Here is a 23,598-nt window from a genome sequence, read left to right as displayed (position 1 = left end):
ATCCCTGCCCCTGATTTGGGGTTTTGTTTTGTTTTTGGTACCGGGAATCAAACTCGGGACCTTGTGCTTGAGAATAACAATCATAACTTTCGTGGGTTTTTTTGTTGTTGTTTTTTTTGGTTTTTTTGGTACCAGGGATTGAACTCGGGTCCTTGTCCTTGCGAGGCAGGCAGCGGAACCACTGAGCTAAATCCCCGGCCCTGATTTGGGTTTTTAAACTACTTTCCTATAACAAAATGGTGCCAACAGTCTTGAAGGAATAAAGCCAACTTCACAGCATGACAGGGAGATGCATGTAACAGGTAACATGGCACATGTGTGAGGCCACACACACAGATAGACACATGTGCTATGGTTTCCAGTCACATAAAGGCAAATCCAATAGAGTTTCGTTGCTGGTCATCTCCCTCCAACTGAAACAAACACTGGATAATATATTACCTTTTTGGCTCAACCCTCAAGTGCCTGACGACAGACAAACTCCAAAGAAATCTCACATACCTCACATAGCCCTGCAAGATGCACTAGCCTTGCTGACTTCCAGCAAGCCATATGCTTCCTTGGTCCCTTCCTGCCAGTGGCCTCAGGGGGACCCAGATCAAAAAGTCAGCAAAGGTGTCCCCTCTCCACAGGGCTGGGGGTGGTGGTGTTTCTAACGAATTCAAAGAAGCCATAATAGAAGGGAAGGGTGGGGCGCTGCGTTGTCAGTAACTAGTCACTAAGCCTCTTCTCCAAGTTAGGAATTTCTGGATTCTTTCCCATTAACAGTAGCTCTCAGTCAGGATAAAGGCGGGAAAGACTCACACCAAAGCTACATAAAAGGAAGCAGACAGAAAACCTGAATAAAGAGACCACGATAACACCAGGTAAATAATGTTCAAACATTTTTCTATTTCTTTTGACCACGCAAGGTCTCCCTGGCTGCAGTCACACAAGCCTTGCCAGCTCTGGAAGATGACAGACAAACCAACCATTTCGAAAGCCAACCAGATGTTGGGCCAATTTCCAATGTACTTCCAGTTCTGATTATGTGTCAGCTGAGATCCAATGTGATGTTTTGTTAGCTCTCAGTACAGCAAAAGCTTCCCTTTATCTCATTACCTTTCAACCTTTCCCATACCTCTCATCCATGTTCCAGTAACTCCAAAGCAAAACAAAAGAAGTCTAAGATTCTGCCTGGGTAAACAATGGGAAATGGGAAATGAAATGCCAGAAGGATGGTGGGTGGACTGGAGAACTTTTAAGAATACAAAAGCTGAACAATAAGCACCCTCCACCCCATGTTCACTCTTGGACTAAGGCTCTGTGGACTTGAAAAGAAGGCTGCATTTTCTATTACAGATATGAACCAGAATTCATTATGTGGCTTGACTGAATCACGACAACTACCTTCCTCCAACCAGTCAACCCTTCCACTGTGGGATATTCATTTTGGTGCAGCGTCTAATCTATTATGATTTACTGGAAGGCCTGAGCTCACATTTGGTTTTTATTAACGTTGCTTTTATGTTAAAATTGTCTTATGAGGAAAAATCTATTGGAAAGAGACTATCTCATTTAGGGGCCTGCTTAGGATCTGGAAAAGAGGCTGGGAGTAAGATACAGCTAACTGCTTGCTGTCTATTCAGAAAACCAGCCAACTACCACCACCATCACTGAATCCCCCACAAAATGCAGACCCTGTGTCCACAGGCAGGACCAGGGCACAAACTAGTGGCAACTATTCCAACAGGCAGCTTCCCTGAGGACCCAAGGCTCAGGGTACCAAACTCAAAAAACTATGCAATTCTTCTGCAGTTCTGCTCTGTGGCCCATGCTTGTTGGTCCTGGACACTAGCTGTCATGTAATGTCACGTAATGATAGCAGTTGGGACCTTGGGCATCACCACTGTTGGTGCTTCTTCCCATTGAGATTAGGAAGAACTCACTGTCCCCCAGCCCCAGGCCTCTCCTCATCTTCCCAACCCAGCAAATGGCACCACATGGCTGCTCAGATGAAATGGCAGGAGTCATCACTGACTCAACCCTTCAATCAACCTCCACATCTGAACATCAGCACATGCTGGCTCTAGTTCCAAAATACAGCACACATCCTCCTTCCAGTTTCCTCCATCTCTGCAGCCAAATCTCTAATCCAATCCATATTATCTCTTGCTGGACTACTGAAACAGTTTCCTAACAAGTCTCCCAGCTTCCCTCCTATAAGTCACTCCCCTACTCCCAATAATGTGCTTTCCATCCAGCAGCCAGAGGCTCGTTTAAAAACTTCCATCTTTTCATGTCACCATCCTACTGAAAAAACCTGAAGAAGTTTCCTACTGGACTCAGAAAAAAAAATTTAAACTCCCTTTCACAGCTTCAAGACCTTTTATGATCTGGTGGTGCCTGCCCACCTGTCCAGGCAAACTTTGGCCTGGTTTTTGCTCCTCAAACATGGAAGCAGTTTCCCACCTCAGAGCCTTTCACATGCTGTTCCCTTTGCCTGGAGCATTGTTGTCCCAAATCTTTTCAGAGGCTGGGGCTCCTTTTGCTTCTTACTCTTCAGGTCTTGGTTCTGATCTTCCTTCCTCAGAGAAGCCTTCCCTGGTCATCCTAGCTAGTAACTGCACCACTACCCCAGATCACTTCTCATTCTATCCTATTCATTTCCTTCTCCCATTTCCCACCATCTCAATTCCTTTTCTTGTTCATTTGAATGAAATTAACCAGATTTGTTCCAGTGCCTACAACAGTGCCATGCACATAACAAATACTGACCACAAGACTTCTTGATTTCATTCTAAGGGACACTTCCTGACCCAACTTTCCTCAGCAGTCTGACACAGCTTGCAGAAACACAGTTCACAGTTGTGCCTATCCCATCCCCTATGCTTGGTTCCAGCCTTCCTATCTCTCAGAGAACACTGCTGCCCGCTCACCCTGGTGAAATCACCTGACAGATGTGTCCTGAGTGCTATACCCTCTCTTCCTCCACCCTCTGCCAGCTTTTTCAACTTTCTGGTTGCTTCTTCCTCAGCTCCTTGTACCAGTGGCCCAGATGGCCTCAGGACCTCAGTCCTGATTCCTCACAGGAGGGTCCTTGTTGGCCACCAGGCACATGAGGCTCAACTGCGAGATAAAAGTCTCCTTGTAGGCCTTTCCTTGTTGGGCCAGGGCCTCAATCTGCCTGGCACCTGCAGCTCCCATGCTGAGCAAATTGTCACACACACAGCGGGGCTCTGTGCTCCACATGTGTTTCTCCAATGATTACATAAGTAAATTCTTCATGAACACAGTCTTTTGGAACCAAAGGAGATTTCTGACAAATGACATGGTCACATTCAAAAGAAGGGAAACACAAAAGCTGAATAGATTATATGACACACCCCCACCCGTCCCCCATTGCCCGGAGAGCTTCCTGCTCCACCATGGCACAGTCTAAGCCCCCTCCGGGCTCTGCCTGTTCTAATCATGAATTTCCTCTCTGGCACTGCTGTCCCTGCCACCACTCTCACCTGCCTGCTTCCACGCTGGCCACACTGGCCTCGCATTCCGCACAGCACATCAAGCTTGTCTTGGCGCTGCCTCTGGTGACACCCAGGCAGGTGCAGTGCCCTCTGCCCTCAGTGAGCCCCATCACATCCCTGGTTCATTTTCACAGTTGTACTTCCTTTCACATGGGATTACCTTCCTCACCCGCTAGTAGCTTACTGCTGGTTTCCTCTAACAGAATGCAGGCTCCACTGCACGCCCAATGCAATCAGTGTCCGGTGTCTAACATGGACCTCAAAAATACTTGTTGGCAGGGTGAAGGGATTAATAAGTGAATGGCATTACAGGAAGTAGAAGAAGGAATTGAATTCCCTCAAATATGAGTTCAATCTTCTAAGAAGAAAGGCCCAAGAAAGAGCAGTGGCTCTCCATGCAGGAACCTGGGAAGTCATCTCCAGTCACGTCACTGGATGAAGGGGACACTGAAGCACTCATGTGCCATTCAGACTTTTCTACTCCAGGAGGAAGCCCACGGGGAATCCAGCCAGCCAGAAGACAGAGTGTGCCATTGTCTCATGGAGCCTGCATCTCTCTGTTGCTGCTGGTATCCTCCCTGCTGAGACCCTGAGCAGAGGCTGCCAGAAGAGAGTAGCCATGAGGACCTACCACATGGCTGAGAGGCAATCAATCAGTAAACTCGGTTGAGCACTGACTAAGTGCCAGGTGTTAGTTAGGCTGGGCACTGTGGGGGCATCAGGAAAGCCATGGTCTCTGCTGTCCAAGGCCTGGCAGTTTCAAAGGGCAGAGAAAAAGATTGGCTTTAAAAATGCCATGGGAACTTAATGGAAAATAAAAATGTCTGCTCTTCAAAAAAATACTGTCACAGAATAGAAGGAAATCTTGGTAAAATACATCTGATAAAGAACTTAAACTGGGTGTGGTGGTACATGCTGTAATTCCAGCACTCAGGAGACTGAAGTGGGTAGATCCCAGGTTCAAGGCCAGTCCTGAGTAACATAGCTAGTTCAAGGCCAGCCTAGACTACCTAGCAAAACCCTGTCTTAAAAAACCCCCAAACTAAAAAAAATAAAGAACTTGTGCTGGAACTACATAAGGAATTCTCAAAGCCCAACAATAAGAATACAGCCAGCCCCATAAAAAATGGCCAAAGGATTTGAAGACTCTTCACCAAAGATATATATATGGCAAAAGAAGCACATGAAAAGATGTTTAACATCACTAGTCATTAGGAAAATGCAAATGCAAATCACAAGACATCACCAGATACCCATTTGAGTGGCAAAAATTTCAAAGGTCACCACCATACTTAGAATTGGTGAAGATACAAAGAAACTAGAACACTTGCACACTGGTGGCAGGATATAAAATTATGCAAGCACTTTGGAAAATGGTTTGGCAGTTTCCTTTTAAAAGAACAGGCAAACATATACCTCCCATATGATTCTGTCATTCTATTCCTAGATATTTACTCAAGAGAAAAGAAAACATATGTCTGTGCAGACTTGTACACAAATATTCATAGCAGCTTTAGTTGTAATGGTTAAAATCTGCAAACAACCAAAAGCCCATTAACAGTTGGATAGATAAACAAATTGGAGCACATTCATACAATGGAATGCTACCTAACAATAAGAAATGAACCACCTAAACACACAACAACACGGATGGATCCTAACATAATCGAGAAGATTGAAAGAAACCATACAAAAAAGAATATACATTGCATGATCCTGTTTATATAAAATTCTAGAAAGTGACAGGGAGGAGCAGATCAGTGCTGCCTGGGGAGGAAGGTGTGAGGGGAAGGAGGGGCATGAAGAAACTTTTGGGGTGATGGATATGGACACTGTCTTGATTGTGTTGATGGTTTCATGAGTGCTTCCATTTATCAAAATGGATCAATTATTCACTTTAAAGTATGTGGTTTATTGTGTATCAATTATACCCCAATTTTTTAATTAAAAAAAATGATGCCATGATTTCCAGACAAGATGGACTAGATTTACCCTCCTGATTCAAACAACTTAGCAAACAAGAGCAAATACATAAATCAATGGTTAGTAGACTGGAGACAACAACAGGTCACACAGAAGAGTAACCCCCGAAAAAGAGGAAATGAAGGAGGTGGCCCCGCAATTGCTCCAGCTCATTGTCTGGAGAGTTCCCAGGCCTCAGCACAGGGAGAAAAAAACCCAAACAAAGCCGTGGTCTCTGTGAGATGAGCAGGAAGCACTTGGGAGTCAGAAAAGCCAAGCAGCTGTAATTCGTGGGAGTCCTGAAGAGGAGGATTCCTCAGAGAAAGATTCAAGGTGTGCACACGGCTCCTTCTGGGCTCCAGTTGCACACATGTGAGGAGAGGAAGAGACCTATGAGTATGGAGTAGGTGGAGCAAACCTGGAGTGCACACAGGGCTGGTGGTGTGCAGAGGCCACCTGTGCACTGGACATTGTGTAAAGTCTCAGAAAGGCATCGCCTTACCAGTGGGGGCCGTGCTAGCCTCAGACCAGAGGCTGTTTGGAACCAGCCCTACAAAGATTAAAAGCAAAGCCTCAACAAGAAGCAGACCAATTCCAAGTAACTTAATCATGAGCCTAAAATTTTTTAAAGGAAAAAAGAATCCAGTATCCAACAATGTAAAAGTCACAGTAACTGTCAACCAATCAAAAATTACCAGACACACAAAAATAACAACAACAATGTAAGTGGTGAAGGAGAATAGCATACAAAGCAAAAGAAAAATCAATAATAGAAGCACAGCTTGACATTGCACAGATGTTAGACAAGAAATTGAAAGTTTAATCATAAAATAAACTGAATGAAAATAAACTACATATATCAAAATTTATTGCATGCAGCTAAATCAGTGTTTAGACCTTTATAGCATTAAATTCTTATAAAAGAAGAAAGCTTAAAAATCAGTGACAGCTGTGACTAGACTGACTGAAATGGAATAGTATGAGGGTATATTTTTGTTAAAAAAATTGTAGTATATCCTGATTGTGGTGATATTCACATAAATCCACATGTGTGCTAAAATTCACAAAATTATATGTAAAAAGTTAATTTTATTGTGTATTAATTTAAAATTAAAATAAATGGATTAATTTAAAGTCAGTAATCCAAGCTTCTAGCTTAAGGAAATATACAAAGAAGAGTAAATTAAATCTGAAATAAGCAGCAGAAGGTAAGAAATAAAGAAACTGATGAAACAGAAACACAATAGAGAATACCAATAAAATTGACAATCCTCTAGCCAAACTGGTCAGGAAAAAAAATTATGACCCAAATTATCAATACCATGAGTTAGAGAGAGGACATCACTACAGATCCTATAGACAATAAAAAGATATTAAAGGAGTATTATAAACAAATTTATGACAAGAAATTCAGCAACTTAGATGAAATGACAAACTCTTGGAAAGACACAAGTTCACCAGAGCCCACTCAAGAAGAAACAAAGAACCTTAAACAGCCTTCTATCTATTGAAGAAACTGAGTGATTAAAAGCTTCTGCTCAGCTGGACATGATGGTGTATACCTATAATCCTAGCTGCTCAGGAGGCTGAGGCAGGATGATGACAAGTTCTAGACCAGCCTGAGCAACTCAGACCCAGTCTCAAAGCAAAATTTTAAAGGGGCTGGAGATGTAGCTCAGTGGTAGAGCACTCATCTAGCATGTGATAAGGCCTTGTGTTCGATTTCTAATACTGCAAAAACAAACAAACAAAATCGCATGGAAGACTCCAGGCTTCATTGATTTAAGGAACATTTTAAAAAGAAATAATGCTAGTTCTACAAAATCTATTTTCAAAGAAGTGAGGAGAGAATATTTTCTAATTCATTCTATAAGTAAGCAAATGATGAGAGTAAAACCAGACAGAAGACTCTATACCAGTATCATTCATGAACATATATGCAAAAATTCTTAACAAAATTTTAGCAAATCAAATCCAGCAATGTATAGAAAGTGCCACGTTAGTGGCATTAACCCTGAAAATACTGGAGAGAGCTTCCTGGAGAAGGTGACTTCTGGGCAGAACCCTGACAGACAAGCAGAATTTCAATAGGGAGTGATGTTGGGGAAAAGAAAATGGCAGGAAAAACCACCAGTGAAAAAGAAGCTAGACTCTCCAGGAACAGGTAGGTGTGTTGACACTGACTAGGGTTGTTGTCAGGCTTCCAAAGGAGCTCTGTTCTAGGGAACAGTCCACACACAGGGCTGAGCCCTCAGGACCAAGTCTGTACTTTTCCAGAGTTAGACATCACCAAGCTGGAATCCTACCCAAGAATTTGAAACTGAAATAGAGACAGACTCCCAGCCTTGGGTTTACTGGGACCAGATCGGAGCCATTGAGGGAAGGCCAAGGTACCCAGAGTTGGTTGGTCCCTGGATCTGGTCAGCTAAAAGTCCTGCTCTAGGCTTTTTAGTAACCTCTCAGATCCTGTGGGCTGCCCCAGAGGCCTTCCTACAATAGGCTTTCTCTTTAGCTTCAGGGAATGAACAGCACTTTCTGTTGCTTGGCACCAAAAGAACACTGAAGTCTTCAGTGGGTACCACGACAGCTGCCACAGGTTTATTTCTATAAAAGGGTTCTATAACTGCATAAAAATTTGGAGACCCCTGGAAGAGAGCAAAGGGTCCATGAAGGGAAGTCATAGGAATGAGAGCACGTTGGAAAGGTGGTGGATACCCCAAATGACAGGCACAAGAGGGTGGAGGTCGGAGCAGAGAAGGAGACTAATGGTTTCTGAACCAGGAAGGTGGGGTCAAAGCAGTCTTAACTGCAAAGGGTTTCTGGCAGTGCCACAGAGGACAGATTATAAATGGCAGTATGCTTGACCCTTCTAGGATGCTGGTGGCTAGTCCTACCCTAGGATAATGACCACTGGAATACCATGCCCCATGCCTTGGCTCTCACCTCCACACCTGGCTCAGAGCCAGATACTGGGTAGGTGCTCAGTTGAAGTCTGCTGATGAGCTAGGCTGAAAAGGGACTGAGGACATCTGATGAGTAAAGAGCACAGGACTGAAAGAGCTGACGGTCATACCAGTTTCAAGCTTGGTTGGCAAGTTCAACTGAAGAGAATGGCAGGAAGGGTATATCTATAGGCTAGGAGTGCAGTATTTCAAGATGTTGCTGAAACAAAGAAGGGGGAGTTAAAGCTGAAGAGTTGGAATGAGGAGGGCGCAGAGGTGGGACCTGGGCAGTGGTAGGCAATGCACAGGTAGGGGTTGGTAGGCCCCATGGAGTTCATTTTACTACCACAATAGAGGATCCCTGTGTCCCAGGCATCAAGCCAAGTGCTAGAGGTGATTACAGAAGCCATGGGAGATAATAAGACTGCGGAGGATCTGACGATGTCAGCAGGATCTGGAGCCAGCCATGTTTCTTTGAAAAGGCTCAAGCTGTGGAGTTAGGGTATAGCTTAGTACTATAGCACTTGCCAGGCATGTGTGGGGCTGGGCTTGATCCCCTATACTGAGGGAGGGGAAAAAAGGGAAAAAGAAACACGTCTCAGGCTGGGTCTTCAGACATGCTATGAGCACAACGGTAGATACCTGAGCAGAGGGTCATGGCTGGCCCCTCCACAAGAGGACACACCTGGAAACAGTCTCAGTGCCATTTGCTAAGAGCATATTAGAACAAATGGTGGCACAGACACATGATCAAAGCAAATCAGGCACCTCCACAAGGATGCGAAGCAACGTGCTGGTATGTGACAATATGAGAGGGGCACAAGAGACAGCACGACAGATTTATGGCTGAGGGAGTAGTCACAGCAATAAATTCACGTGTACTCCTACTTGGGTTTTCACAGCTATCTTTGAAAAGACACAGAAGAAACGGGTAGAATGAGCTGCCTTTGAGGAGGAGAGCTGAAGGCTGAAGGTATGGGAGAGACTTTTATTACGATATTCATTTGCCACCAGTAGACTTAGTTTTCACAATTAATGATTAAGAATAGGAGGAGGTGGTGGGGCCCACATCCAAAAGAAGGGTCTCATTTCGGGCTAGTGCCGCAGCTTCTGAGAACCCGGAAGTCCGGGCCAATTGCTGAATGAGGGGAGCCAGGCCCTCTCTGCCACAGTCCCCCGCACTCTCTGCCCAGACCCAGGCCCCACCATGTCCTTCTTCTGGTGGAAAGTGAAAGGCAAAGAAGAGAAGACTTCAGATGTCAAGTCCATTAAAGCTTCAATAGCTGTACATTCCCCACAAAAATGACTAAAAATCATGCCTTGCTGGAGGCTGCAGGACCAAGTCATGTTGCAATCAATGCCAATTCTGCCAACATGGACTCCTTTTCAAGCAGCAGGACAGCAACACTTAAGAAGCAGCCAAGCCACATGGAGGCCGCTCACTTTGGGGACCTGGGCAGGTCTTGTCTGGACTACCAGACTCAAGAGACCAAATCAAGTCTTTCAAAAACCTTTGAACAAGTCTTGCATGACACTGTTGTCCTCCCATATTTCATTCAATTCATGGAACTTCAAAGAATGGAACATTTGGTTAAATTTTAGTTAGAGGCTGCGAGTTTTCACTCTACAAATTTGGTCCCAAATAAGAGCACACAGTCTGAATACAGTGAAGCAGAGCTCACTGGCTGAGCCTGTCTCTCCATCTAAAAAGCACGAAACTACAGCATCTTTTATAACTGAGTCCCTTGACAAGAGATTGGAAGATTCTTGTGCAGCTCAATTGCTTATGACTCAGTCAGAAGGAATCGACCTGAATAATAGAACTAACAGCAGGCACAATCACTTGCTGCCTTCCCAAGAATGTGACAGTACCTATTCTTTCCATATTGAAATAGCTAGAGCAGGAACTCATCCAGTTTCCAAGGAAACTCAAGAATCTTCCTCCAGACTTACAATAGCCAGTAGAAACAGTCCCTCTTCTCCACTAAAAGAATTATCAGGAAAACTAATGAAAAGTATATAACAAGATGCAGTGAATACTTTTACCAAATATATATCTTCAGATGCTGCTAAACCCACACCAATTACAGAAGCAATGAGAAATGACATCATAGATTCTTCTAGGGCAAAGCTTCTTCAGTCCTGACTGTGAGAACGTTGCACTCGTTATGGAGAAAGCGTGATCCTTTTAAGGCTCTGCTCTGGTTCTTAAATGAGCTCATCATACTTTCCTGTGAATACCTGTTGGCTATTTTAGGGTCCATCAGATGGTGCCTCTATTTTCCTTTCTTTCTCCCATGCAGACATCTATAGGTCTCGTGGCTGTTAGTGTATTTTCTCCATCTGTTTGTATTTTAAAGTTTGTGGGATACGATTTCACCAAGTTTTGTTGACAGATGTTGTGAAGGGATTTTGGTCTTTCTATGTAGTTGTTCTGTTTTTAGGTGTGAATTAGTTGCTACCATCTTCCAGACTTCCCAAGGCTGTCTTTTCCTAGTAGTACAGTTGGGGTCTTATAACTGCTTCGAATTTGACTAGTTGAATAATTAATTGGATAGTGATTCCTTTGGGAGTCTGTACTGACTGATAACTAAACTGTCTATGTTTGAGAAGAAAAGGCAGAGAAATACTGAGCCAAATAAAAAATTTTAAAATGAAATGTCACTAAAACTTAAATTAGTTATGTAATCCTAGGAGGAAAAGAAATCTGAAGAATCAGGTTATAGTAACACTTGGTGATCAAGGGATCTGAAAAAATTCCATCTCAGTGTCTATTACGTGTTTCAGTATGTTAATTACCTATATGGCTTAGACAAGTCACTTTTCCTTTAAGCCTCATTCTTCTGAATTTTGTTCTGATATTTTGCCCCCACTTAAGTTTTAATAAAGCCATGCTTCAATTAAAAAAAAAAACACTTAGTTATGTTGAGTTTAGGTTTTTTTGTTTTATTTTGTTGCCATGTTAAGGACTGAACCCAGGGTGTCCTGAGCTATATCCCGAGCTCTTTTTATTTTATTTTGAGACATGGTCTCAGTAAGTTGCCTAAGCTGGCCTCGAGCTTGTGCTTTTCCTGCCTCAGCTTCCCAAGTAGCTGGGATTACTGGTGTGTGCCACCACTGGTATGTTTCAATATTTCTAGTCATAGGCTGTCTCAGTAAAAACCAACTCCATCAACTTCTCAATAAGCTTATGAAAGTCTCCTAAAATGTCACTTGATACAGTATAACATATCATCTATACCATCCCCAATTCTTGGCAGGGCTGGAAGAAATAGTCCCTAATTCTTCTTTGATGAGGTTCTGATGTAGAGGCCCCCAAACACAAGCATGTCAAGACAGATAGGGCGAACACCAGAGGTGTTCCCAGCAGTCAGCAGTGAGGGAAGGAATGACGAATCCTAATCAACTGTCAACTCCACATGTGCTGGATTCTGGGCACACAGCCTCAACAGGGGAAGCCAGAGAACCACACCTTTCTTTAGAAAGGAAACCTACACTTTAACAAAATCTACCCAGGTCTATTTTAGTTCTGAACCCGTGGCAGGAACACCAGGTAGTATAAATAGCAAAACCAAGGTTACAGTTTGACTGATTTCAGTTCTGATGTTAGGAAAGTGGTTATTGGCTAAGTCAATTGTAAAGCAAGGGATCGACAGAAAGCCACAGTGTGAAGACAGTCACAGTGGGTTAGACAGTCAGCGCTCTAACCTTTCCCCTTATTGCCTGAGTCATCAATTCCTGTGACCTCAGTCTGTAAGAAAGCATCTGAGAAATTGGAAAGCAGGTGAAAAGGAGCACTATGGGAGCCGCCTTCGGCAGCCAGAAAGGAAAGTCCCCCAAGAACTGCTCTCCTTTCCCTCCAAGTAGCAGAGGGAAGGGGGGATTCTAGCCAGCACCAGGTCACAGGAAGAAGGCAGGTGAGAACACACCTACCTTTGTTGTGAGACATGGCATACAGGAGGCAGAGCACGAAGAGGGCATGGTAATCATCGTCAGGGCTGTCCAGGGCATGGTACACCATATCCAGGAAGGGTCTGGAAAGAGAAGGGGCATGCTTGAGCTTCTTGGCACAGAGTGAACATTCCCTCCCCTCCCCCAACCACGGGGTGCCAGCTGCTCTTGCCTCTCATGGCTCTGTACTCCAAGGCCCTTCATGTGTGTGGCGCCCAGCATCTGGTACTGGGGACACTAATACAAATAAGAGGTGGGCTCTGCCCATAGAAAGCTGCTATCTATAGGGAAAACTGACCAAGGAACAGGTCACTTAGTCACTTAACAATCATTTACCAGGTGTCCCAGACACCAGGGATATTTGATGATACAAAGTCCTCGTTCTCTGGCATTCATATGTCATCATGACACAAAGTGATGTGTCACAAGAGAATGAAGAAAACGGGGCACCATAATAGACCAGTAACACCACCCAAGTCACAAACAACAACATGAACAAGCTTAAGGACATGGGCCCCAGAGCCAGACTGTCTGGGTTCACACCCTGATTCTGCCTCCTCTTAGCTGGAAACCCTCAGGACAGTTACTTCTAACCCCCTTTCCCATGGCCCCATTTGTATGACAGGTTAGAACCTGGCAGGGCTACTGTGAAATCTCAAGGGCCAAGGTGAGTGAAGGAGACTTAGCACAGGGGCAGGCACGGTGGAGGGCCAACACCTGGCAGTTGCCATCTGGTTTCTACTTTTAATATTCCAAAGGCACTGCTCCATAATTTCATTTTGGGCCAGCAATTTCTCAGACTGACATTCTCTGATTGCAAGAATTGAGAGCAAGGTCTCTCACCTCTGATGCTCTGTGCATGAGACCTAAAGAGCAGTGGCAAATATGAGAAACCACATATCCCAAATGTTGCCCTTTCCAGGGCCAGGGCCTTGCCTGGAACACTCTTTGACACAAGGATAACACAATATGCACAGATTGGGCCCCAAGGCAGGGAGCTCTGATCCTGTGACTGTTTGTAGCTGCTCCCCTGGATGCCAGGTTGAAGCTAAGAAAGCCGAGCACACCAGTGTGTGATCAAGGGCACATTTAATCCCTGGAAGGGCACACAAGCTATGAACAACACTGGCTGTCCATGCAAAGTGAAACTGGGGATCTGTTCTCTGAATAATCTTTTATATACTTCTCTGAATTTTGAGTTCTGTAAACAAACCATCAATATAAAATATTAAATTGAAAAATTCAAAGAAAGGTAGTGAAAATGTATTTGTCATAACACTCCAAATAAATGCAGAACACACAAAAACTAAAAGAAAATTCTTGAAGGGGACACTGGCATCCAGTCTGTTTCTCTGGAGCCACAGCAGGGCACCCGGCACCTTTCAGATGTGTTCAGAGTTTTGCCACGTGTGGATTTGGCTTTCTGTAAGCTTCCAGTGCTAACTCTTCCAAACTTAAGGGCAAGATAAAGTATGAAGCATTTTCTTGTAAACTAGCTACTTGAAGTTGAGATTATATTTTCATTTGGGAATAATACAAATAACCAAGTATAACAACAGAGGGAACACTGGGAGGGTACAGCCATCTTTTAGAGATTAGATGAACTATTATGGAGTCACTAAGCATTTTGTTTACCAAGAGCATAATAAAGGGGAAAAGATGCTTGGATTTGATATTAGATGAAAAAAAAGAAGGAATAAAAACTGATAGAAATGAGCTAATGGGAAGATGGAAGGTAGAATTCTTAGGAGGCTGTATTGAGAAAAGGTAAGAAAGAATGAAAATGGTAGGTAGCAATGGTTGCCTTGGAATAGTGGAATCATTGAGACTTGTTTCTTCTTTACACTTTTCAAGGTTTTTCACATTTTCTGAATGTGTATCATTATCAAACTTTTTAAAAGAAGCAATGTTTTGAACATTTATAGTTGCTCAAGTTTATACTTAACTCTAAATGCAAATAGAGCCCCTAATGTACAGGGAATATAAAAATAGTTCCATTTTTTATTATGTTGTTTCTTTGGGCAAGTGGATCAGCCAATGCCAAGATGCAATTTAGATCCTAGAGTACAAATAGCCATTCTCCTGTATCCTCGGTGTGCTCCCCTCAGCACTGGGAAGTGGGGGGGACAGAGGGCTGTCACAGTCTCTGACAATCGGTAACCAAGTATCTCTGGAACACAGAGATAGCTCTCCACCTGGGACAGCCTCTTCCCAGGCATGCAGTTTCAAAGTAAGGCAGTGATCTGACCCAGAGCCTGGCAGGCCTCCAGATGGCCTAACTCCAGACACCCAAGACAGTTTCCAATACTAAGTCACATGGTCAAAGATACAGCGGGACTCACCCAAAGTTAGAATCTCAATCAACTCAAAGAAAAACTTTCTCTTCACTAAAATTTGGAAAAAATTACATTTTGGTTTGCTTCTTAAAGAATAAGGGAAATATACAGATATTTTTCTTCTTAGCAAAGCGACAGTACTACTCTACTATATAAAATGTGTTTCATTAATGATTGTTTCCATGTATTAGATCCTAAGAAACTGAACACATCATCATAGAATTCACTTAAAAGTAGCAGCTAATATTCTATTAATCAGATACGCCTGCATTTGCTTAAGCATCTTCCATTGCTAGTTATCTCTGGTTTTTCCCGATTATTCCTACTCTAATGCTGGGCCAGACATCTAAAGGTCGTCCCTACCTTCTGTGCTTAGAATGACTTCCTGAATTTTCAGAGCTTCAGGAGTTACTTTTTTTGTTACACAAAATCAAAAACTGACCGCCCACACCATTCATAGTCCAATGTTTTTATTTAATAAAAACTAAAAATAGCTCTCTTGCATATCTGACAAAAATTAATCCCCTCTATTAGATAACTGAAACATTTGCCAAGCAAGAAGATAAACAAGATGTGGAGACAAAACAGTAATGGGCTTCAGCGGGGTGTGGTGGCATGTGCCTATAATCCCAGCACTCTGGGGGGTGCGGAGGCAGGAGGATCACATATTTGATCCCAGCATGAGCAAGTTAGCAACTTGATGAGATCCTGTCTCAAAATAAAAAAGGGCTTGGGATAGCTTAGTGTGAAGGCCATAGGTTCAATCCCCAGTACCACAAAAATGAATGAATGAATGAATGAATGAATAAAATTAGTAGGCTTCAACTCTTCACTTTCAGATTAATAAACAGAATGAGGGGAGGGGCAGGTTTGTTGCCCACCCTGGTTCAAGAAATGAATGAGCCATAAGCTACTAGAGGAATCAGCTGGGGTCTGCACAGTGGGGCCACTGGATAAGTAAAGTAACAACCGTGTAACCAAGAAGCCCTCCCTAACAGTTCACTAGAAAATTTGGAAGCAGTTGCCTTTTTAGAGCGGGTGGCGCCTCAGCACAGTTCCAGGAGATGTGTGTGCCAAGGTGGAAAAGATGCAGCTTCACAGGCCAAGGCCAAAGGCAGAGAATGCAATAGATCATGCTAGCTGAGCCCTAAGGGCAGCCCTGTGGATGGTAGTAGATGAACAGGTAGCGGAGGCAGAAGATGAACAAGGCAGGAAGACCAAAGCCTGGCTCCAGTGAGGATCCCCCCAGGGGCAGCCTAGGCAAGGCGTGACCCACACCCTTTAGGTGGGGCCCAGCTGCAATGTGCTCCAAGAGGGTGATGTCCTCTGCCAACTGTTCTCTTTCCAAGGAGTGAGCACTAGTGATAGCTCTGTCCCCATTCTCCTTGAAAGGAGCTGCTGTGCCTCTGGGTGGCCAGAGAGTGGAGGAGTCTGGGGAACGAAGGGAAGCAGCATGGTCTGGTTGAGACAGAAAAGGCCATCTGGCTGGCACAAATCAGCACTCAACCTCCTTGCTGATCCCCGCTCCTCCTCTGAGGCCAAGCTCAGCAGGGCCGTGGGCCTACCTGCTCCACTGCAGGCTCTCGGAGCATGTGGCGGCGGCACTCTTCTCCTCGTCCGTAGTGTTCTGCTCCTGCACAGAGGTGCTGGCGGCCAACTCTGAGAGCTTGCTGTGCTCCATGATCACCATCTCAATCTCTGAAATCGAACACAGGGACTGGATGAGCCCAGACAGCTTTATGAACCTTGACTTATAGACATACTCATGTTTGGGAATAAGTACGTATACACTGTTAAGACAGCAAATATTCAACAATGGGTACCCAAACACTGACAATATGCCGGGAAGGAAACAAGACAGGGCCAGAATCTCTCTCTACTTAGCCCAGCAATGCTAAAAAGCATGGCCTTGACTTTGACAACAAAACACAAATTGCAATCATTTACTTTATTTAATGAGTTTTAAGAGTTATTTTACTTTATTGGTACCGTATTTCCTTTTCAAAGAACTTGAGACAGCTTGGAAGACAGAATACGTAATTAAAAAGACATAACCAAATTCACTGAAAGTATTCTGAAGTTCTTTACACTTCAGAAACAGCTTTGACTCACAATTTCTGGAAGGGGCAAGACCAAGACCAGGGGAGCTCAGGAACCTCATCCCATACTCCAGTTAAGTAAGAACAACTTACAGCAACCCACTTGGTGTGCATTTTTGTTTTCAGTATAAGTTAGGAAACACTAAAGAAAAACACCTAGAATTAAAGATGGGAGCTGTGTTTCCAGGTTCCCCTGTCACAGAGTCCCTGGCATGTGGATTAGAACTGGCTCAAGCAGCCCCTGGAATTCGGGGTTCTGGTCACCTCTCCCATCCTGGAGAGAAAATCTAGGGGAGAAACAGTTGATGAAATGATCCCACATTTCCATTTCCAGAGAGATGGTCTGTCATTCTTCCAAAGAGTCCAACATGGCCTCCCTCAGGGTTCCCCAGCACCCGTACAAGGGCCTCCTAACTGGCCTCGGCTTTTTTTCTCTCCCCTTTGTTCTCCACACAAACCTGAGTGATTTTAAATGAAAGTTAGCTCATGCCTCTCTTCTGCTCAAAACTCTCAACACCTTTCCATCATACCCAGGACCACACCCACGGTCTCAAGGCCTCACACAGCCTGGCCCGCCATCCACCTCTGACTTCGCCTCCAGCCCTCTGGGCCTTGCTGTCTCCTCACACTCTGGCTGTGCTGGGCTTCTCAATTGGTGCTCAATGCCCCAAGATTGTTTCTGCCTCAGGATCTTTACACAGCCATTTCCTCTGGCTGGAAGGCTCTTGCTCCAGGTCTTCACTACCCAGGTGTGACTCAGTCCATCCTCCAAGGCTGAGCTCAAATGTCACCTCCTTGAAGACATCTTAGATGACCTCTATACTTATTTTTTTTTTAACCTCTTTTTATTTATTTTTTTGAGACAGGGTCTTGCTATGTAGCCCAGGCCGGCCTCAAACTCACAGTGATTCTCTTGTCTCAGCTCCCAGAATGCTAGATTATAGGCATGGTCTTTACTTCTTTTTAAATGATTATTACTAAATTGCATGCTTTGTTCTTTCCTGATGCCCTTTTTCTGTTCCAGTATCCTCTGTTACATTAAGTCATCAGGTTTAGGATCCTCCAGGCTGTGACAGTTTTCTCAGACTTTCCACTCAGACTGCTCACCTTGGCAGTGTGAGTTCTAGTCAGGGGTCTTGTACTCCGGGTTCGACTAATGTCTTTTCTGACATCAAGGCTGGGGTTCTGGGCCCTGGGGAAGATGACCACAGAGGGAAGTACCCCCCTCACATCACATCATTTGCAGGGCACATACTATCGCATGACTGATGACTGCTGCTGTCACTCTTCAGTGTGTTGCCAAGCTACTATTCACATGGTTTCTCCACTGCCAAGTTACCTTTCCTCTTCCTCTGTGCCTGCTCTGTGGGAGGAAGTCAGTAAGCACAGGTCACACCCAAAGAAGGGAGAGCTGTGTTCTAATCTACACAAATGATTTGAACTTGTTCTACACAAGAGATTCATCCTCTCCTCCCTTCCTTGATTTTACTTTACCATATTTATAACTGCCTGGATTTTCTATTCTCCATTGTTTTGCTTGTTAAATGTCAGCCTTTCTCCACTATGCTGTGGATTCCTAAGAATAGCTGCCTTGTTCCTCCTCCATCTCCAGTGCCTACTGCAGGGCCTGGCACAGAGTAGATGCACGATAAATATCTCCTGAATGGGAAAGTGGATGTCTGTACTAGTCTAGCCCAATGTGGGAAGTTTTGGCAGTAGGCAGGGCTGGCACTGAATCATGGTGGCTGGACATGCCAGGTGGTGTACAGCCCAACACAGTCTGCAATCAATGTGCACACAAAATCTCTCATCAGGAAACATTCTCTCCTGCCATTGTCCCCAGATTCTGTTAGTATGACTGTGCTTGCAGCCAAGCTGACATGGAAGAGTGCACCCCACACACATCCATATGGGACCAAGACTTCTGGGAGGCTCACACTCAGGAGGCCCCTGCTCTCCCCATCTGAAATCCAATGCCATAGACTGGTGGTTCCCATCACACAGGTGGGCGCCAACAGGTGCTTCTTAAGTGGTCTGTGGACAAATGGTCTGTTTCAATGGCTTTATTTTAATGGGCATTAGAAAAAATTCTAGCTGCACAGAGACTTTTGTGCATATTAGTGCTTAGAATGAGGCTAAATTTAAGAAGAAAAAAAGAAGTAAGTCAATTCAAAGAATCCTCCTGAGCATACAGGAGTGCAGGGAGTACATGGACATGGCTGAGCAGGGAGGTGGTGTGACTGTGTTTAGGAGCAGCTCTCTTCCTTTCCTTGTGTGTTCACCCCCACCAGCCTCACCTAGGTGCCCAACCTCCTCCCTGCAGCCTCAAGACCTCCAGAGTGGGGTACAGACACTTCAGTAAGATGGCTATGTGGGTGGTAGGTCTTTTTTTAAAAAAACTATTCTCATCTTTAAAATACCTATTTTGCTTGTTTTATACTGTACATAACATTAGCACATTGATATAAATGTGTATAATTTATAATAAATAAGTGTACACATTCTTGGGAGATGCAGGCTTAAATTCTATATGTACTTGTTTGTATTCATGGATAAAGCATGTCATTAAAGGACATCTGAAGTCTACCTGAAGCAAAACTGACACCAGCTTCCTCCTGGGCTCTAGCATCTGGCCTTTGGCCTCTGCCCAGTGACCACAGGCCCATTTCCATCCCTGCCTGACTGACATGGTGGGGACTCAGCTCCAGGACTTCCCCAGATCACAGCGCCAAGTGCCTGGTCTGGAGGCCAAGACTGCCACAACGTGGCTGTCCCCTTTCCAGCTTTTTAATCTCCCTGGACACCATGAGATTCTGAAGCCGAAGAGAAGTTACAGATAATCCAGTTCAGTGCTTTGATCCAGTTCAGTGTTTAAGTAGCTCCATCTATTTTTATTGTTGTTATTGTTACTTTTATTTGCTAAGGATGAAACTCAGGGCCTTGGACATGTTAGGTAAGTCCTCTACAATTTAGTCACATCCTCAGCCCATCAATATTACCTTGAATGGTAGTTTTGTAGGCAAGTGAGAGCAGGGCTGGTCTAGCATAGACAGCAAATGTCCCCTTCCATAGGGTCCCTCAGGCAGGTCACAGAGGCCTCTTTCTGAAATTCTGGTACGTCACAAAATGATGCCACAAAACCACTGTTTTTTGTTCAGTCCTAGGCATTGTAGCTGAGTAAACAGTGACCCAGAGGTTCGGTGGCTATTAACACAGCTCTAAATGTGGCAGCAAAAACTAGGATAGCTGCTAGAAACATAGCAGGGAAAGTGACGCTAGCCCTTAGCAGCTCATGTCACATCTTGGTGCAGGGCCAGGCCAGCAAGAGCCTCTGCACACAGCGAGGTTTCTAAACCGTGGCTGTGTTACCCTGGTGTCCCAGCTGCATGGCCCTCTACCCCCACCCCCCATACTTAGTTCTCATCTAGCTAGCATGGTAATGGAATGAGCTGTCCTACTCAGATTAATTTTCCAGATGAATGGAGATCAGTTCTTCAAATGTCAGCACAGGTTTCCCCCAGCCTTCTTTTGAATAATTTTATCCAGGCAACTCTTACAGGACTGGCTCTTACTTAGGATCTGCCAACTCCTTAAAACTGTATGTAAAATGCTGCCTGGGCACAGAAATGTGGTGGCTAACAAGTTTTTTGGGGAAAGGGTTTCCTAGATTCTCAATGTTCAGAAATGGACTCTATAGCCATCATTAGAAGAGGATGCTAGCCAGGTGTGGTAGCACGTCCCTATAATCATAGCACTCTGGGAGGCTGAGGCAAGAGAACTGCAAATTTGAGCTCTGCCTGGGCAACTTAGCAAGACTTTGTCTCCAAATTTAAAAAAGGAGGGGGCGCTGGGGAAATAGCTCAGTGTAGAAGTCTTGGGTTCAAGCCCAGTACCACCAAAAAAAAGGGAAGATCTGACTTTTCATGATGATTTGGGGGTCACAGTGAATCCCTTCTCTACACCACACCAGAACATCTGGCATGGTTTGGTACTGGGCCCCCACTTGCAGTGACTCTGTTACCCCTCTCGGTGCAGCTTCCCTCCCAGGGCATATACACCATGCTGCTTCCAACAAGGAAAACAGCTTGGTGGGGTCATGCAGACACAGATTTCTACTGCTGGTCACTGAGTCCAAGTGTCAGGCTCTGGGGATAGAACTTCAGGGGGGCTCTGTCTGAACCTCAATATTTGGTGAGTCTCCATGTCTCCACCAACCAGGTTTCTATCTTGGAGTCTGAGGGACTGCAGCAGTAATTTGGTCTTGTTTTGCTCAAGCTTCAGGCATTTGCTTGCCTCTATGATTTCTGTCAAGCATATTACCTGTGCTATTGATATGTAACCATTTTATCTGAACAACCTTACCATTCTTCCACTCAAATATAATTTAAAAGGAAAGTTTAATCACTATTTTATAACCTTTGACCTAGCAGTCCCACTTGGAGGAATTTGCCTGGAAGACACACCACCAACATATGAACGGGATATTCACGGCACTATTATTTGTAATTCCAAAACACTGGAAACTCCCTAAATGTCCAAGCATAAGAGAACAGTTGAATAAACTGGTATACACACATAACGCAGCTATAAAAGCGAATAAGGAAGGGCTCCATGAACCGATATGGAGCTACTGCTAAACTAAAAGAGCAAAGTGTCCCAAAGTACATATAGTATGTTACTCTGTGTGTAAGAAAGAAGGGCAAAACATAAACATAAAGCTGTTTAGTTTTACGAAAGGAGGTATAGGAAAGATACTCCAGCAAAGGAGGGGAGAAGGTAAGATGGAAGGCATATGGGAGAAAGGATATTTCTTTCAATATAACTTTTTGAAGTTTTGAGTATTACTACCTCATATATTTTAAAAAGGAAACTGAAGGTTGGAGGTGTGGCTCAGTGCATAGAGCACTTACCTAGCATACATAAGGACCTGGGTTTAAGGCCAATGCCATAAAAAACAAAACTGAATCAGTAAGAATGGGAAGGGAGAACTCCAAACTTGGCGGGTAAAAAAAGACATATTTATTTAAATGAATACCATACCTACACTGAAGACAAGCCAATCCAACCAGCTTATGACTAGAATACTTGAGTATATATCCTCAGTTTTGGGATAGGTGAAGCGTTGGAGAGGGAGCAGAAGGAAAACTATAATAAACGAACCGAACCCTCAACTCTTTATTCACTAAGCAATAAATATGAGTGAAGCAATTCTGAAGCTTTTCTGGCTGTATTACAGGGCTGAACAAATAAATGTGCTGATGGCTGGGTGTGGTGAATCATGCCTATAATTCCAGAGGGAGGAAGGCTGTCATGAGCTCAAGGCCAGCCTGGGCTACATAGAGAGTTCAAGGCCAGCCTGGGCTACTCAGCAAGAATAAAATAAACAAACACAGCAAAAATAAACAAACCAAGAAACAAATAAATAAACAAATGTGCCTGTGGAGAGCCAAGGACCTTCCTGTGGAAGAACATATATATATATAAATTTGGAATGGGAAAAGATAAGGAAAGAATCCTGTGAAAATTGATTGGAATTGGAGGTCCTGGTAGGAACTTAAAACTTTAAAAAATATGTATATATGTAAGCATGTTTATATGTACATGTATGCATGTATAAATGTGTATATGTACATATATATATATTTTTTTTCCTCCCTAGCCCTATCAACTGAAAGGACCAAAAACCAAAGATATTCAGGGGCAATGAGAACATTTACTGCTCAGATCTTGGTTCATAAAACTATTACCCACTGAGAAGAATCAGAGCTTTGCAGAGAAAAGGTTAATTCCAGGGATAGATAGAAAGGGTACAAGATGAACACAGAATACTTTCTCACACCAGTAAGTCTAAGGACCTGCTCAACAAAGTGATGGGGGCTTATCACAAGGACACCCAGCCAGCCTGCAAGGACTCCCATGGGCCAACTTTGGGATGACCGGAGTACCACAATAAATACAACAGTGAAAGAGAAACCATGAAAAAGCTGTGATCTGTGCTGATAAAAGGTAAATAAATGTGGAAAAGAAAGGACCTCGCATACAGTAGAGTAATGAGGACAGACTTCTACACATGGAGAGCAGGCTGCCCATTGGAAAGTCATCACTTTGTAACCATCACAGTAAAGACTAGGTGAGGCAAGAATTATCAACAAGGGCTAAATAAGTCCAAGGAGAAACTGTGAAGGAGGTACATTATCTCCACATGTCTTCCTAGGGACTATTATTAGTTGCAAAGAAAAGAAAAAGAAATTAGATAGTGGAGAAATTGAACAAAGCTTTAAGCAGGTGATCAAAATGAACATCATCCAAAGGGGACAGAAGGACATCATATGCCTCCAAATGTGAAACTCTGAAAAGGACACAAAATCACTTGTGCCACATTCCAGCCAAAAATATAGAACCTGAGTCTAATATGAGGACATGTCAGGAAAAAATGAGGACCATTTCATTAGAATATTCTTGTGTGGGTCAGCAAAGCCAATGTTGGTGTTGGGGCGGGGCGGGGGAGCTCAGTGGTATAGCGTGTGCCTAGCAAATCTGAGGCCCTGGGTTCTATCCTCAGCACCAAAAACAAACAAATAAGAAAGCAAACAAACAAAAAAGTTGCCACTGAAAGAGAAAGAAGGGCTGTGGTAATGTTTCAGAATAATGGAGGCTAGAGACATGACAACTGAAGATATTACCCAAGCCTGGATCTTATCTTGTACCTGAGGAGAAAATACGCAATAAAAGACATGATGAGGGGCCAGGGATTTAGCTCAGTGGTTCCAGTGCCTGCCTTGCAAGCACAAGGTCCCGAGTT

At 44.0% G+C, this 23,598-nt stretch overlaps 1 protein-coding gene and 1 pseudogene across 9 annotated transcripts in view; one reads left to right on the top strand and one right to left on the bottom strand.

The window, feature by feature from the left end:
• The window catches only part of Clec16a (C-type lectin domain containing 16A), a 224,433-nt gene that overhangs the window by 121,081 nt on the left and 79,754 nt on the right, over positions 1 to 23,598 (bottom strand). For all 9 annotated transcript variants that reach the window (XM_087202956.1, XM_087202950.1, XM_087202952.1 and 6 more), the window contains exons 11-12: positions 16,263 to 16,395; positions 12,344 to 12,444 (exon numbers count right to left, since the gene is read on the bottom strand). In XM_087202956.1, the coding sequence (XP_087059082.1) occupies positions 12,344 to 12,444; positions 16,263 to 16,395 (234 nt within the window). The remainder of the gene's footprint in view (positions 1 to 12,343; positions 12,445 to 16,262; positions 16,396 to 23,598) is intronic.
• LOC110345747 (A-kinase anchor protein 10, mitochondrial pseudogene) lies at positions 7,566 to 10,615 on the top strand (annotated as a pseudogene).

The sequence above is a fragment of the Heterocephalus glaber genome, unplaced genomic scaffold (genome assembly GCF_053883595.1).
Source record: "Heterocephalus glaber isolate CG9 unplaced genomic scaffold, H.glaber_assembly_v1.0 deba00001781, whole genome shotgun sequence".
Classification (NCBI taxonomy): Eukaryota; Metazoa; Chordata; class Mammalia; order Rodentia; family Bathyergidae; genus Heterocephalus; species Heterocephalus glaber.
The sequence above is the reverse complement of the archived record's forward strand: the minus strand, read 5'-3'. Positions and strand labels throughout refer to the sequence as shown.